This window comes from Chionomys nivalis, chromosome 14, assembly GCF_950005125.1.
Source record: "Chionomys nivalis chromosome 14, mChiNiv1.1, whole genome shotgun sequence".
NCBI lineage: Eukaryota > Metazoa > Chordata > Mammalia > Rodentia > Cricetidae > Chionomys > Chionomys nivalis.
In genome coordinates, this window is record NC_080099.1 from 69246725 (window position 1) to 69262717 (window position 15993).

General features: G+C 48.8%; 1 protein-coding gene across 2 annotated transcripts in view; it reads right to left on the bottom strand.

Annotated features, from left to right (window-relative positions):
• Positions 1-15993, bottom strand: part of Cables1 (Cdk5 and Abl enzyme substrate 1) — a 106180-nt gene that overhangs the window by 49977 nt on the left and 40210 nt on the right. For both annotated transcript variants that reach the window (XM_057788483.1, XM_057788484.1), the window contains exons 2-3: positions 11769-11840; positions 6323-6415 (exon numbers count right to left, since the gene is read on the bottom strand). In XM_057788483.1, the coding sequence (XP_057644466.1) occupies positions 6323-6415; positions 11769-11840 (165 nt within the window). The remainder of the gene's footprint in view (positions 1-6322; positions 6416-11768; positions 11841-15993) is intronic.

The following is a 15993-nucleotide window of genomic DNA, read 5'->3' on the forward strand; positions in this document are numbered from 1 at the left end:
GACTCCACATTTTTAAGTGTGTGTTTGTGTGTGGTACATGCATATGAACATGGAGGGCTGTGCTAGGAACAGAGGATATCACACGTCATTAGCACTCTTGGCTTTATCCCCTTGAGACAGGGTACCTCACGGAACCACAGGCCACTGTTTTGACTAGGCTGGCCATCTCTGAGGTCTCTGGATGCCCCTGCCTCTGCACCCCAATACTGGGAATATAGCTAGGAGCAACCATACATGAATTTGACATGGTTCCTGGGGCTCTGACTCAGGCTCTCATACTTATTATACAAGCACTCTTGCTCCCATACTTAAAAAATGATTAGTCAATGGTCAAGGATTTAGGGAAAACTGGCTCAAGTAAACATGTATGAGTGGTGTGAGCAAAAGAAACAGCATCCAGAATGGACTACGAGAAAGGAGACAAAGTCAGACCCCCACAAGGGCACCTGGTGTTCAAGCGCACGGGGCTGACTACCATGGGCCACCCTGGGACAAGCTAACATCCTAAGTTAGGACAGGACACTCACGTCAGCCACAATGTGACTGTTGGGACTGACTCTAACTGGGTACAAAAGCCATATATGTTCAGGGCAGGCGAACGTAGGCTGGACTGTGGTTAAGTCAGCATCCTGCCCATCTTAACGCTGATAGCTTTTCACATGGCGTCTCGTCTATACCACAGCTGACAGCGAATAATCGCATCTATTCTTGATAAACTTGATCTCGCTGAACTAGGCCCAGAACTTCCAGCTGATGAAGCAATTGTACCTCGGTTCCCATCTGTACCAGACATTCTCCACTCTGGTCCTTTGCAGACTGGTCATGAGGGTCATAGCTTAGTGTCCCATCTCTGTTCCACAACTCTAGGCCCTGTGGCGGAGGGTGGTCAACCAGCTAGCAAACCGGCCAGTGCACTCGTACAGTGCCAGTGCACACGCACAGAGCCAGTGCACACACGCACAGAGCCAGTGCACACACACACAGAGCCAGTGCACACACACAGAGCCAGTGCACACGCACAGTGCCATTGCACACACAGTGCCAGTGCACACGCACAGAGCCAGTGCACACGCACAGTGCCAGTGCACACGCACAGTGCCAGTGCACACGCACAGTGCCAGTGCACACGCACAGAGCCAGTGCACACGCACAGTGCCAGTGCCCACGCACAGAGCCAGTGCACACGCACAGTGCCAGTGCCCACGCACAGAGCCAGTGCACACGCACAGTGCCAGTGCCCACGCACAGAGCCAGTGCCCACGCACAGAGCCAGTGCCCACGCAGTGCCAGTGCACGCGCACAGTGCCAGTGCACACGCACAGAGCCAGTGCACAGCTGCCCCTCTGTTCCACCCACTGGGATTTGCTGTAATGAAGAACAGCCTCACGTTTTGCTGAAATCAAGAAATGCAATGTCTACAGCACTCTCCTAATTTACTAACCTAGTTATTCCATCAGTGAGGAAATGAAGCTAATTTAACAAGACTTCTCAGTGCACTCATGTGGATGGCTAGGAACCTCCACACTCTCTTCTAAAACACACACCATCTGGTCGTCGTTTCTGCCAGCCACAGCCGGAGGCCTGTTGGGCTGATAATTAAAGTTTATCCTCTGCCACTATCACAGACTCCTTTAGACTTTCTTAAGGTAACGCTTGCTTGGCGTTAGGCTTAGAACTTTAAATTTTCTTCATGGTGTACCAAAGATCATTTCATATTGTTAATTCTTTCCATACCCAGGTTCTGGTCCTGAAGCTGCAACTCCGCTTCCACGGCCTCGTTAGTCAGTTTGTCTGGTGTGTTTGAGTACCTACTGTGTGGCTGGCACACTGCTTTGTTTCTCTGCTTCCCAGTTCTCTTGAGGAGGCTGTAAGTATGTCAGCCTCCTCAAGTACATTATTCTTCTCTTCCTCTGAAATGGTTTTTAAAGTCCTGTCCCTATTGCCAGTGTTTTGTTACTTTATCTTAGCAAAATATACAGAAAATGTAAAACATGCCATTAGACAATTTGTCAATACAACTTGGGGTGACGGCGTCTAGTCACAGCATGTGCACACGTTACCCCAAGCCCTGAGCCCTCTCCTTGTGACCCGGTAACCTCACCTATTTTCCGCCTCTCTGAATTCACTGCACATTTCATAGAAATGTGGTTCTACAGCACCTACCTCTGTATCTAGTTTAATCCACTCATGCCACAGCTTAAAGTTCAGATTAGCTGCACTGGATGCCAGTCGGCCCTTCACATGGCTGAGAGCGCCCCTCTGCATGCAACCATGCTCGATTTCTACTCTTCTGCAGGCCTTGGTTACCATGAAAACCGCTGCCCTGGGTCACAGACGCCTGGCTGGACCTTCTTTTCCGTTCCTGTAAGCATGTGCCTTGCTGTCTGTTACGACCACTTGATGCTATGCTGATTGAGCGACTTCCAATTTGTTTCCAATGGCAACTAGACCACTTCACAGTCCCACCTGCGCTGCAGTGGATGGACAGCCTGCTCTCACATGATGAAGAGGTGTGCAGTCACACAGCTGGGCTGCAGCTCTGCCTCCCTCTTTTCAGTCAGTATTTGCTCTGTTGGCTACCAGGGTCCGTCACTTACTGGCTTAGAGCAACAAAGCTATTACCTTCTAATTATAGCGCCAGCCGCTACTATGGGCCTGCAGGCACCTGCACCAGGCAGTCTCCACTGGAGGCTGTGGGAAGAACTGGTTTGATGGTCCATTTAGCTGCTTGTGGCCACTTGCATTCCTTGTCTTTAGCCCTGTTTCTGCCTTCAAAGCCAATCAAGGCAAGAAAATGTTACATCCCATCATAGATTCCCTCTTCCACCTTGAAGGTGAGCTCTCATTAGTAACCTTAAAGTCTCCTTGAGATACAGCTGTCCCACGCTCAACAGGGATGGGACAAAGAGGGAGACACTTGGTGGTGAGACGCTATTGTGACAGCTGTCTGTGCCCACAGGTGTGGGAGGGGAGAGGAGGACACTTTAGTGGTGAGACATTACTGTTTAACCACAAACAAGAGAGTCTTCCTTATAAAAATCCAAGGATTACTTTTTCATTTGTGTTAATTGGAGATGAAGCCCGGGTCTCACGCACGTTAGGTAGGTTCTCTAGCACCAAGCTGTAGCTCGAGCCCTGATTATTTGTATTTATGATTCTTTCCATTCCTTGAGTTCTGGTTCTGAAAACTACAACTCATTCCAAAGGCACCTACTCGTGTCCAACAAATACTGATGATTATTTTTTTCAGTGCTCGCATCAAACTCAGGGCCTTGTATCTGCTAGGCACAGCTCTACCAACAGGCTACATCCCGGCTTGGTTGTTGTGACAGGGACTCCCCTCCCAAACGCTGAGATTGCAGGCAGGCATTACCACACCTGGACAGCCTACTGAGGTTCCCGAGTTTTGAGACGGGGTTTTACTATGTTGCCCAGGCTGGCCTGGGACTCAGAGAGATCCACCTGCTCTGCCTCCTGGGTAGTGGGACTGATGATGTGGGGCAGGCCACCTGTTGAGTTTTTAGTTGCTAAACAAAGCGTATCAAGGGCTTCCAGCCTGGCACCCGTGCTACTGAGCCACCTGGTGCTAGTGAGCCTTGCTCACTGGCAACTCAAGGCAGTGGCTACTCCCTCATGGCAACGTAATCCTCACCACAGGAGTCCACTTCTTAGTTGGGAACCACGTTGTTTTCCTATTATAAACCCACAACTAGCTGCTTCCCCCAGGGCTGGAGCATCAGCCTGCGTCCTGTGTGAGGCCTCGAACAGCAGGTTCCATTCCAGTTCCCTTGCCTGCCGGTTAGGTGAGGGATCATGGCTTACTCCTCTCTCAGAGGCTGGTCTGTGATCTGGGTCAGGGGACAGTCCCTTGCAGCTTGCCCAGTTGCAGGAGGATATCAGCTGTTTTCCTCTGCACTTCTTCCTCACACACTCCAAACGTGAATCCACCATGCAACCTTGTGCTTCTATTCTAGTTGCTTGCATCTACCTCACAGGCCTTACCTACCTCACAGGTTTATCTACGTCTCAGGGACGCTGTTCCTAGGTAGGGAACAGGGAGCCACCTCAATGCCAGGGAGTTATTCTCCAGCAGACACTCTGATGCTGCCAACTATGAGGCCATCTCAGGTTTTATATTCCGTGTGTGTGTGTTTGCTTTCCAATGCTACAATACTGTCTCCCATTATATAGTTCTCAGTTTGGGGGTACCTTTCTCTCATTTCTCTCTAAAACGTATGTGTCAAACTGATTTCTAGCCCAGAGTCCTGTGCTGACATTCTTGTCTGTTTTTTGAGAGGCCAACTGTCTTCAATGATGGCCTCTACCACACTGCCAGACATCTTGGGGTCAAGAGAGCCCCTACCAGCATCTTCAGGGGAGATGAGCCAAGGGCCCCTGGTTTGCACTTACATTAAAAAACTAGGCTAAGAGTTTAAGAGACATCACCAGAAGGCCTGGGGATTGTGCACAGCGGTAAGCAGGCAGCCGCCATGCCAGAGCCATGACTGCTACTGCTCAGATGAGAGCCACGCATTCACACCCCTACTCCTGAGGCAGGATACAAGGACCCTCAGCCACCACACAGACACCCCCCAAAGCACATGACTAGAGGTCCCTCTACCCTGAGGCTCACCTGAATGTCTCGGCAAATCCACAGGAGACCTGCATCCAGACAAAGCTGCTGGTCTGCTTTCTGAAGGGCCGGCCCACTCCCCCTTTCCTCAACCCCAGTCACTGATCCCTTCTCTTGCCTTAGAAACCCTATTTTCTTCCTGGCTTCCTTTCTAGTTTTGTTTCACACAAGGACAGCCCGTCCTTACTAATAAATCCCAGGGTGGAAGGTGAACCCCAGGGGCCCTCTCAGGTAGAGCGCCCCCTACAGCCTGTGGTTCTCACAGCTCTGTTTCCACCTTTAACACCTGTCCCAGTTCTTCAGGGAGGCTGTGTCCTTGACAGCAGTGGTCCCTGGCGGGGGAGGGGGGTCAGCACCACACTGTAACTTCAAATCCCATTCTGTTGACCCTTCTTCAGCTACATTCTCTCACTGCCTGCCCATGCCTGGGGACCCTCTCTGGTGGTGTGCCTGGGTGGTCAGGACTGAAAGCAGAATCCTTTAAACTGGGCTCACCTCTCTGGCTTTGTCACTGATTTTATTTGGGAATCACAGCCTTTCTGTGTTTATGTTACAGTTAAAGAGATACTGGGGAAAACCCCAAAGATTTGAATAAAGACTAAAAATGGCATAGAAACAGCCTCAAAAGCAAACAGAAATGGTGAGCGAATGAATGTAGCACAGTGATCTGAAAGAAACAGCGAGCATCAGAGTCAAAACAAAAATTCAAAAAATCGCACAATGTGAGCACTGGCTGGAGAACCGTAACGGGAAGATCACATAAAGTCTGGAAAGGTATGTGGGGACCCTGATGGCGCGGTTCCGACACCATCACAACCGTTATAAAGTTATGTTCTGATAAGCCTCATAAAATAGAGGTATAAACCTCAAGAAAGAAGGCCTTTAAAAACCTATTCCCCAGTGTCCTGCACAAGACATAAACTGTGTCTCCTACCCAGTGTCACTGCCCAAGACGTAACTGTGTCTCCTACCCGCAGAAGAACAGGAAAGCTGAGCCTCACTGAGTATCACTGAGAGATCTCAGCTATTTCATTTTGTAAGAATTGGCGAGTGTTGGAAAGACCACGTGGTCTTCTAGAAATCCTATCAAATGAGGTGGGGTTGGCACCAGGCCCTCTGCTCTTAGCATGCCAGCTAAGAGGACATCCTTTAGGGTCAGGGGGCATCAGTGGACACCAGAGGTCTCGGAGGAATGGCTGGTAGCAGCAGTGCTATTCTCTGGAGAATTTTAATATTAAGGTTGTACACTTCTCGAACATAATTGTTATTTAGTGAGGGGATGGAGAAAGCTTTCCAGTAAGTGTCAGCAGGCCCAAAACCCGCTGAGGAAAGATCTGCCTGCCAAAGTCCAGATTCCATCCTCCTAAAGAGTTGCCTAAATAGCCAAGGCCAAGTTCAGGCATAGGTCTGGCAGCCTTTATTGACCAGCCCAGACAGTGCTGCTGGTCAGCAATGAAAACAAAACCAACAGAACAGAAAAACAACAACAAAAAGCAGTTGTTACTCTGTTCAAAGTTTTTTGGGAAAGCATACTCGTGTCCTATCAAAACGCTCTTCGGGTTCCCCAGGTGGAGATGTCTGGACGCGTGGCATTGGCTAGGACCTGCTTAGCTGTGGTCACTAAGCGGTCCTCTCCCTTCCCCTGGCCACCCTCCCGGTGGCCCTGGCAGCTTGGTGCCGCTGTGGTACCTGCCGTTCCTGGTATCGTGCTGGCGCATATTCTTGATAAAATGAATCTTCTTAAAATTCTTTGGTCTGGGAGAACCTGAGAGTGTTCGACATCTGGAAAAAAAAGAGTCATTTTAAAAAACACTATCCTTGCCTAGTGGACAACTGAGCCATCCACACAAAGACAGGAAGGAAAGACCAGACAAATGGCTGAGTCACCTCATGGCAGGCAGGAGTGGGGGTGGGGTAGCCTAAGGAAAACAATACAGCCAGCCCGGAGCAAGGAAACTTTAAAAACCCAATGACAGACAATATCCTCGCTAATACTGGTAACATTTTATGTGCGTCTCTGAAAAGCTAGCTAACTTTAGTCCCCAGTTACAACAGTGTAACCTAAACGGGTCCCAAGGACATTTAGTATTGCTGTCACCCTAAATCAACACAGGTAAAGGGAATAGAACCTTGTAAATTTAAAAGATTTGGGGCTGCAGGGATTACATGCAACATTCATTTCAAAAACAAGCCTGAGTCATTTTCTTCTGGAGCAGGATCTGGCCTGGGAACCTTGGAGAGCTGCCCCAGCTCCTGACTCTGCTTGGGAAGTCACAGCTTAATCTGAATGAGAATTAGGACCTAGGTAGTTTCTGTTTCATTTTACTGCTTCAGAATAAATTTTAATAATCAAATACCTATTGAACCAAAGCGACCGAATTTAAAAAGTAAAATCCCTCCTGTAGGTGGGAAGCATTGCTGACTGAGGAGACTGTTGAAGAACCCGGGAATGCTGGCTTACAGAACCACATGGGCACCACTGCCAGAGCCAAAAATACCACCACGACAGGCTGGAGTTTTGTCTTTATTATGCCCAGAGTGCGGAGCCCCCCAAAACCAACAGGGAGACCGAGTTTTGTATGCAAAAGCAAAGAGCCTTTATTTTTATTCAAGTTCTAACCTGGACTCTTCCGTGTGTCTCGGCATGATCAGAGAGCCCCAGCTCAGTTGAGGTGGGGTTTTTATAACAGCAGAGGTTGGGGAGAGGGATTTCTAAGGTTCAGGACCCCTGGTTGGCTGACATTTGTCTGGGTGCCCTGGTTAAAGGGGATGGGTGTGTGCTGGGGTAAGGGACATCAGGTGATCTTATCTACAGTGGTTGGAATGTTAGGTACTTTCCCCTGTGGATGCTGGTTGGTCCATTCCTGGGTGGTCCCACTTTGTGCTTTTTCTGGAGTCAGGTGTTCCCTTGGAGTAAACAAGAATCCAGGCCTGCCTACTTTCTGGTTGTCTCTCTAGAGCCTGTCTTGACGGGTGCGTATCAAGCTGCCCAGAGCCCCACAGTCTTGCCTTGACAAAGCTAATTATGTCCCTTCTATTAGAATCCTTCCTGACTCTGAGCCCAAGAACTGGCTCCTGCTATAGGATGTGGATGTCTATAACCTTATACTTTCAAAAAGAAGTTCTGGAAAAGCACTCCACACTGAGCTCTGGGTGCGGACAGCATCTGAATACAGTCAGCTCTGTCTCAAGGCCACACGGGAGGACGTGGCTGCACTGGGGTAAAGTTAATAGCAGAAGGGAACTGAACTGGGGAACAAGAAGGGTTCTAGACCGACAGGGCAACTCCAGTCTCTACTCTCCTGTAGGGCAATCTCCAAGATGGGGGTGGGCCTGGTCCATCCCCCATCTACCCTGACCAACCCCTCCAGCAGAGGCCAGCCTTTCTGGAAGCCCTTTCTTAGAGTACAGATCACAATATATTTAAAAAACAAAACAAAACAAAACCACCCTAAAATATAACCTCACTTGAATAAATCTCACTAATGCAAACCAATGCAGGCCTAAGCAAAGGCATTGTGTTCTCTGGTGGGTTTTACTAGGAAACACCCTCCCATGGGCTGTGTGTCCAGAGGGAAGCCCACTTCCCGTCACTGTCCATTACAGTGGGCTGAAGCTTCAGCAGACGCACGGTCCCCCCAGCCTCCAACCCTGACGTTACTATACTCTTGATCACGACCACTCAGGGCTCCCAACTAACAGCTCTGTTGGCAACACTTCCAGTCCCCACTGCCACTAACACTGTGAGAACTAAATGAATATGCACACATGCATGAAGGCACTTACACACGTGCATGCGCACACAGTCATATACAAATCCCAAGTGTTACATTATTAATAAGTTGTGAGGTGGGTGGGAGGTGGGGGATGGACCTCCATATTCTCAAGACAGCAACCCTTATTAAAGGCTTGGAATTCGAAGCGTTAAGTGGAATTTCTTTGGAAGCCTTGCAGAGGGCTGCCTGAAGAAATCAAGTAAAGGCAGAACCAGAGGGGACCTCCATCTTCTTAGTTCTGGGGCTCAAGGGACCAAAGAGTATAACAGACCCAGAACCCCAAACTGCTCCCGTGCTGACTCCAGGTTTACAAGACACTCACGATTCCCGCTGTCTTGCGCAGAAGGGGTGGCTGACAGGAAAAGAGCAATTGAGGCTTAAACAGAAAAGAAGCTCCAGGGGATTCTGGGTAGGGCCATAAGTTTAAGAATGTCCTGTTCTTCACTCTGCCCCAACCCCAAACCAGAGCTTTCTGTGCCAACCAGTCTGAGCACGTCTGTCACCTGACAAGCTCTGGTCCCACTGGGCCCTGATGACAGAATGGAGGGGAACAAACTGGGGGCTACAGAGAGGAACCCTCATTCCTTGGGCTGCCAGGGAGGCTGGAAGCAGCAGAAGGGCCGCAGTGACTAAAACAGAGGTAGCTCCAACACCCAAGTCTAGGAAAGCGGGCAGGTGCTGGCAACTGCCACGGCCACAGGAGGCCAATCAAGGCTGTGTTCCTAATGTGCTGTTTGGGGGTCCCCGGTGATCACAGAGCGGTGGCAAACTCCCCAAAGGCCTCCCATTCTTGGAGCGCTGGGTGCTCAGGAAACACTGTGATATTCTGAGAAAGGATAACAATAAAAGTCCTATCTCTGGGTGTCAGCTCCATGCACCCCACTGACCTAAGCCTTCCTCAGCAAGCTGTGTGCTATGCTGCTTCTTCAAAAGCATCTAACCAAAACCCCAGGGAATCAAAACCATGCTTTAAGAGAGCTATTAGCAACAATTGCCAAGGAAACTGGAACACTGGGCCGCAGGTGACGGCGGGTCAGGCAGAGGATGATTCACGGAGCTGGCTGCATTATCATGTAAATACCTATTTAAAAGCACACACTTTGAGTGAAGCGAAATTAACTGAGGAGAGAATTAAATTAAAAACTAATTCAATGAATATTTAGCTCTTCCTTGTTAGCACTGATTATAGGATACACTTAATTAAGCTTTAATAGCTACCAAGGAGGCAACTGCTTTGCATACTAACCTTAAAAGCAGACCAGGCTCAGAGCCTTCCTTCCACCCCGTCTTGTCCCCCATCCCCAGAACACTTCAGTGCCATTACTGGGACATTTCCTGTCAGAGGCGGTAAACCGACTTCACAGGTCAGCCTTTCTGGACCCTCCCATTTTACCGATGGGAGAACCTAGGTTCCACTACTGCCAGGGAGTCCTACATTCCCAACTAGCATGGCTTCTTCTACATGGCTGGTTTCCTGGGGGCAGGACATCTAAGCAAATGCGAACGCCTTTTCTGTAGTGGCCACGCTTATTTGCTTATTTATATATGTAGGTACTGACTAATGGGGCACACGTGGGCCACACAGGGCTTGTGTGGAGACCAAGAACAACCGGTTGTTCTCTGCTACTTGCAGGCTCCAGGGACCAAACTCCAGTCAGCAGGACTGGTGGCCAGTGCCCTTGCCCACTGAGAATTTCACTGGCCCTGAGAAGTTGGGGTTTTTTTATTGTTTTGTTTTGTTTTGGAAGTTCATTTAGAGAAATAAAGACTTAAAAAACTGCCTTGATTTTAGGTTACTTTTAGATGTTTACACAAGTTTCCTTTGAAATTCAGGACAATCTTCTGTAAGCGCCCTTGGGAGAAGTCAGTTACTGCAGGATAGGCTGCTTTTACTCTTCGTCCTGTCTGGGGCTAACGGGGCACCCCAGGTCAATCTCAACCCTCTAACTTCCTGGGGACAAAATAGCCTGATCTTGAACCCTAGTGAGGGCAATTTTTACCGCTACCCTGATGGGCTGGAGTTCCGCTAACAACTGTCACACAACTGCACACACTGGCTTGGCGAGCACTAGGCCCCTCTCCTTTCTCCTTGCTGAGGTCGGGGTGGAGGCAGAGATGACATGCTGCTCTGAGGTCAGTCACATGCTGCCACCTGGGAGCACTGCCCTCCCTCCTCCCTGCTCACCAGTTACTCGGAACAAAGCCAGTTCCCTGCCTTGTGTTTTGATGGAGCTGATGTGTGGTGCCTTCAGGGAAGTGGCTTCTTCCCGTCTGCCTCACAGAACATGTCCTTTGGGGCTACTGGGAGTCTGGTATATTTCCAGAGACTTCAAAAGTAGAGACCAGCCTACCAGACCCTGGCCTTCAGGATGATGTCAGTGGCCAGATTCACAGTCACCTGATATCTGGGTTTGTTCCTCTGCTTCCCAGATTGGTGAGGAGCCCTCTCGGGACATCGCTCTGCCCTCCACAGTGGCATAGGAGAAGCTACATCCTAGAGTGTAGCCAGGCAGATGGAACCCAGATGCAGGCTCAGGAAGGGCTGAAGTCAGTCCACACCTGTCTTCTTGGCCTTGGCTATTTCAAAGGAGGGAACCAGACACTTTTCCCTTGCCAGCTTGGAGCTGCAGGGAGAAGGCAAGAAGACACAACATACGAGTGTTTTCTCCTTCACAAGGAAGGCCTGGCCAGAGCTCTGCACTGATGTGGGCCAACAGAGAGGGCAGGACGAGGGGAGGGAAACCTGCCGGTCACAAGCAATCGCTGTCATCCCAAAAATGTGCTTTGCTAGCGCGTTTTCTAATCTGGATGGAAAAAATGGAATGGAATGCTTCCAAACCCAAGAGAGTACTTGCAACTATCTTCACCAAGTTGCCCCAGCAACTAGCTAAGGAGTGACGTCACCATCACCTCCTGAGGAGATCTGGTTGCTTCTCCTGCTGAGAGTGAAGCATAAGATCTTAAGTACTGTGTAATGCCAGGGCTAATATGGCTCTGTTTCCATAAACAGCCACTTTTAAGATGAAAGGGCAGCTGGGGCTGAGACTCAAGAGCCACCACAGATGGCATGAGGAGGCCTTGTGTGCCATCCTCAGCTCCTCAGACCAACACCAACCACAGACCACAGGAATAAGAACCACCAAGTCTGCAAGCGGCTTGGCCTGCTCCAGTCTATTGATGGAGCACCCTAGTTTTCACATCTTCAGGGTCGGGTTCCACACAGAACTCTTTGTCCCTGGGAGTCAAATTACTTATTCTCAAAATTTAATTCAGAAGATTAGGAACTAAAAACTGCCAGCTGTTACAATGTACACACACACACACACACACACACACACACACGAAGCACGAGAACTTACCTCCGGAGAGGAGCGTTCTCCTCAATATCTTCCAGGGTCTCTAATGATGATCTCTGGGAGATAAGGCGACGCCTACAGAGACAAAAATCCAGGAGTTAATAGTGCACAGTAAAACTGATCAGAAACTGTGAGAATTCCTAACTATCAGGAGGAAAAAAACAAAAAACAAAAACAAAACCCAGCATATACAGCCCTCAGTACATTCTAAATAACTGTCCTTACGCCCATAAGCAGTATGGTCCTTACCCCTCATCAAGGAAACTTTGTGGTGATATTTCATTTGCGTTTGAACAAACGAAGCTTGCCTGAAGATCAGAGTGCACAGTCAAGCCACGAGAGCCCAGGGAGTCGTGGCACACACCTTTAATCCCAGGACTTGGGGAGACAGAGGCAGAGGGACCTCTGTTAGTTCAAGGCCACTCTGGGCTACACTAGATTAATCTAGATTAAACAGAGACAGGCAGTGGTGGCTCACAGCTGTGATCCTAGCACTTGGGATCCCAGCACACGGGAAGTGGAAACAGAAGGGATATGGAGAGAGGAAGCCCAGGCTGGAGGAGATAGGAGCTTGGTGTAGTCTGAGGTTTGGTGGAGACTGATGGAGTCTGGAGATGCAGTCTGAGGTACAGTCTGAAGCAGTTAGCCAGAGGAGGCAGTCTGAGGACAGCCTGAGGATCTGGTGGAGGTAAAAGGTCTCTCTAGTGGCTGGCTGCTCTGCTTCTCTGATCTCTCAGCTTTCATCCCTAATATCTGACTCTGGGTTTTTATTAAGAACAATTAGAATCCGTGCTATAAAACTTCACTTTGCAACAGATGCAGACCACTACAGAAAGTCACAGCTAATCAAAACGCAAAGCTGTGGAGCCCAGGCCCACAGTGGACACAAAACACCCCACCCCTAAGGGTCAGGGAACATTGTGGGAGAGGCAGTGGAAGGACTGTAAGGGCCAGAGGGCCAGGGAGTGCTGAGCCGGGTTCCCGAGCATAGTCAGCCTCACCACCACGACTACCTAAACACAAGCTGAACAAGGACAGCAACGGGCATGTGCAGGTATGCAGGGTGGGGAGGGAGAATAAGGGGCCTCAACCCTCACAGACTAAGAAATGATGAGAGTGGAGAAAGTCTTCCCCAGGGAGGAACACACCAATTGGCTATCTAATACCAAGTAGCTAGCCTTGAAAACAGGTACCTATAAGTAACATTATCTAGACTGAGCAGGCTATATTTATGTATTTAAGATTATAATGTATACACATACACATATATGCATTAACAACAATTAATGAAAAAAGAGGCCAAGAATCGGAAAGAGCAGGGAGGGCTATATGGGAGGACTTGGAGGAAAGAACAGGAAGGGGGAAATGATTTCAATACAAAGAAAGGAGTTCTGGCAAGATTCGGCGGGTCCTGAGAGTTCCTTCCCGTGTGGGAGAACGGGCGTCCCAACTTTGCCATCTGACTGCTGCATGTCCTTAGTGGCACTTGTGTACCTGGCCCACACCCCACATAATCATAATAAACAAAATTAAAACAAAACAGATTAAGACAAAAACTATCTTTAAAGAAGCTGCTGTGCCCCTGCCCTGCAGAGGACGCCACACCCATCTTGCTTGCCTGCATCTTGATAATGCCACTCAGGGACAGGCCTCTTTGTGGTGGTTATAGAAGCAGAAGACCTGTTTTAAGCGTCCATTGCCAAAATGAAAATTTGACCTCTTTTTCATGAAAATTCAGGACAAAAACAACATGATGCCTCTTACAATACACAGGATTGCTGAGGCACCATGAGCCTTCCTGAGCATATGCTGTTAAGAATTCAAACGTTGATCATTTGAACTGATGGAAATTCAATTTTGAAAGCACATTTTATCATTTGTGTACCCGTGTCTGTCCACATGTGTACGTGGGTGCATGCATGTACAAGCCAAAGGGCAACCTTTGATTCTGTTCCTCTCGGGAACTACCCATCTTTACTGAGACACGGTGTCTTGGTTGGGGTTTTTATCACTGTGAAGAGACACCATGACCACAACAACACTTAGAAAGGAAAACATTTAACTGGGGTGGCAGCTTACAGTTTCTGAGGTTCAGTCCATTATCATCATGGCGGGGAGCATAGCACATGCAGGCAGACATGGAGCTGGAAAAGGAGCTGCTCTATGCTGACATGCAGGCGACAGGAAGTAGACTGAAACACTAGGAGGTATCTTGAGCACAGGAAACCTCAAAGTCCGCCCCCATGGTGACATACTTCCTCCAGCAAGGCCATACCCATTCCAACAAAGCCTTACCTCCTACTGCCACTCCCTGTGAAATCATGGGGGCCAATTGCATTCAAACTATCACACAGGGTATCTTACTAGGACTGGGAGCTTCGTGTCTCCACCTCATCAGCATGCAGAGGCATGCCAGCCTGCCCAGCTGTTGACATGGGCACTGGGGATTGAACTCAGGTCTTCATGCTTGCATGGCTAGTGCCTGATCTCTTGATTCTTGCCTTCAATCATGTGTAAACAGTTACTGTCTCAGAAAGGCCATGACACTTCTGGAGAACTGGAAACAAATGATTGAGTCTAACCCTCAGAGACCAGTGAGAATGAATACTTAGCATGACAACTTTTCAGTTGTCCAACTGCATATGGCCTTTACAAATGACCTCAATCTAGTTTCTTTTGGCAGGCCGAAATAAGACAAGGTCTTGGTAACTAAGAAGATCTGCCTCCATGCTTCCATGCCCTGTCTTATTGCCCACATCTCCACGTCTCCCATGTCTATGGAAGAGTAGTGTACCCCTGGCACCACCTGAAGCCTTGAAGTCAGAAGTAAAGGATTAATAGATTAATGGGGTGCATCCCTAAACATCACTGGACACAACAGTCACACGCAGAAGTAAATGTAAGTTACAGATACTAAAGTCTCAACCAATCCTGTTATGCGCTCAGCCTCCCTTTGTAGAACAGGATTCTGGGGTGAGCACTGAAGGGTGTGCCCCTGAGAACTGCCTTCCCTCCTGTAATCACCTTAGCAGGTCCCTGTAAACTCTGTAGCCATTGCTCAGGAGTAGGCGTAATCCAGGTCCCAGTCAAGCTCTGTCAGGCTCCCCCAGCCCTAAAGACACTGTCTGTCCACTTAAACAGTATGACTGCTGGCCTGGCTTTGGGACACATGGCCTGCCATTCTTTAGGGGCTTGAGTTCAGGCGGGAATTCACAGAACCACTGGAAAATTCCTTAATCTTTTGAGACTAGCTTTCCTAGTGACAAAGTGAAGAGCAGCTAAATGTCCCCTGAACTCAGGAGCTCCCCTCCCCAGGCTCCTCCTCCACCTCACTGGTCCACCAAAGTGCAGATTCCAAAGGTGCTTCTGTAGAAAAGCTGCATCCAGTTCTGCTCTTCCCACCCAGGGAAAGAGGGCTGCATATTCGGAACACATTGCATTAGAATACATCTTCCATACTGTTCTAAGGACTTGCTTTTTTTTTTCTTAATCAGCACATTGGGTATTTTCCTCGTAAACTGAACAGGTATAGAGTCACACATGAACATTATTACAGACTAAATGTTCTCTTTCCCCACCTCAACCCCACAGCTCACATGAAATCCTAACCCTCAATGTAACAGTATAAGACGTGGAGTCTGGGAGGCAATTAGGTCACAAGGGAGGAGCCCCCAGGAGTGGGATGGGTGTCTTTATGAAGAGGCCCCACGAAAGCCCTCCAATTCCTTTTCTGCCACATGGGGTCACATGGGGAAGTCAGCTGTCTGTAAACTCACCAGTCCAAACACCAAGCTAGCAGACTGTCTAGAGGCGTCCAGGCCTTTACTGTGAGAATGTAAATTTCATCTCTGGTGGTTTGTTACAGTAGCCTGACTAAGACAGACAGACAGAGACAAAGATAGACGGACACCCAAGAGTTCAAGCCTTTAAAAGGGAAAGAAAAGTCTCAACCTTGAATGTTCATCTGTTCCTTTAAATCAATAGGCATGCTTCCCTTAGTCACGAAGATTCCTTGAGACACAGGTACACAACCTAGAAAAACCCACTATCAGTCACAGTAAGAAACTCTAACACGGTGCCAAGACAAGCCAGCAGCAATGCTTGCCCTTCTTAAGATAAAGACCTGTCTATCTTGTTATTAGAAGGCTGTGTCCTGTGATCACTAGCTCTAGTGATCATCTCCACCCCTTACCATGCTGAACCCTTCCAGGAGCCATGGCAACAGCTT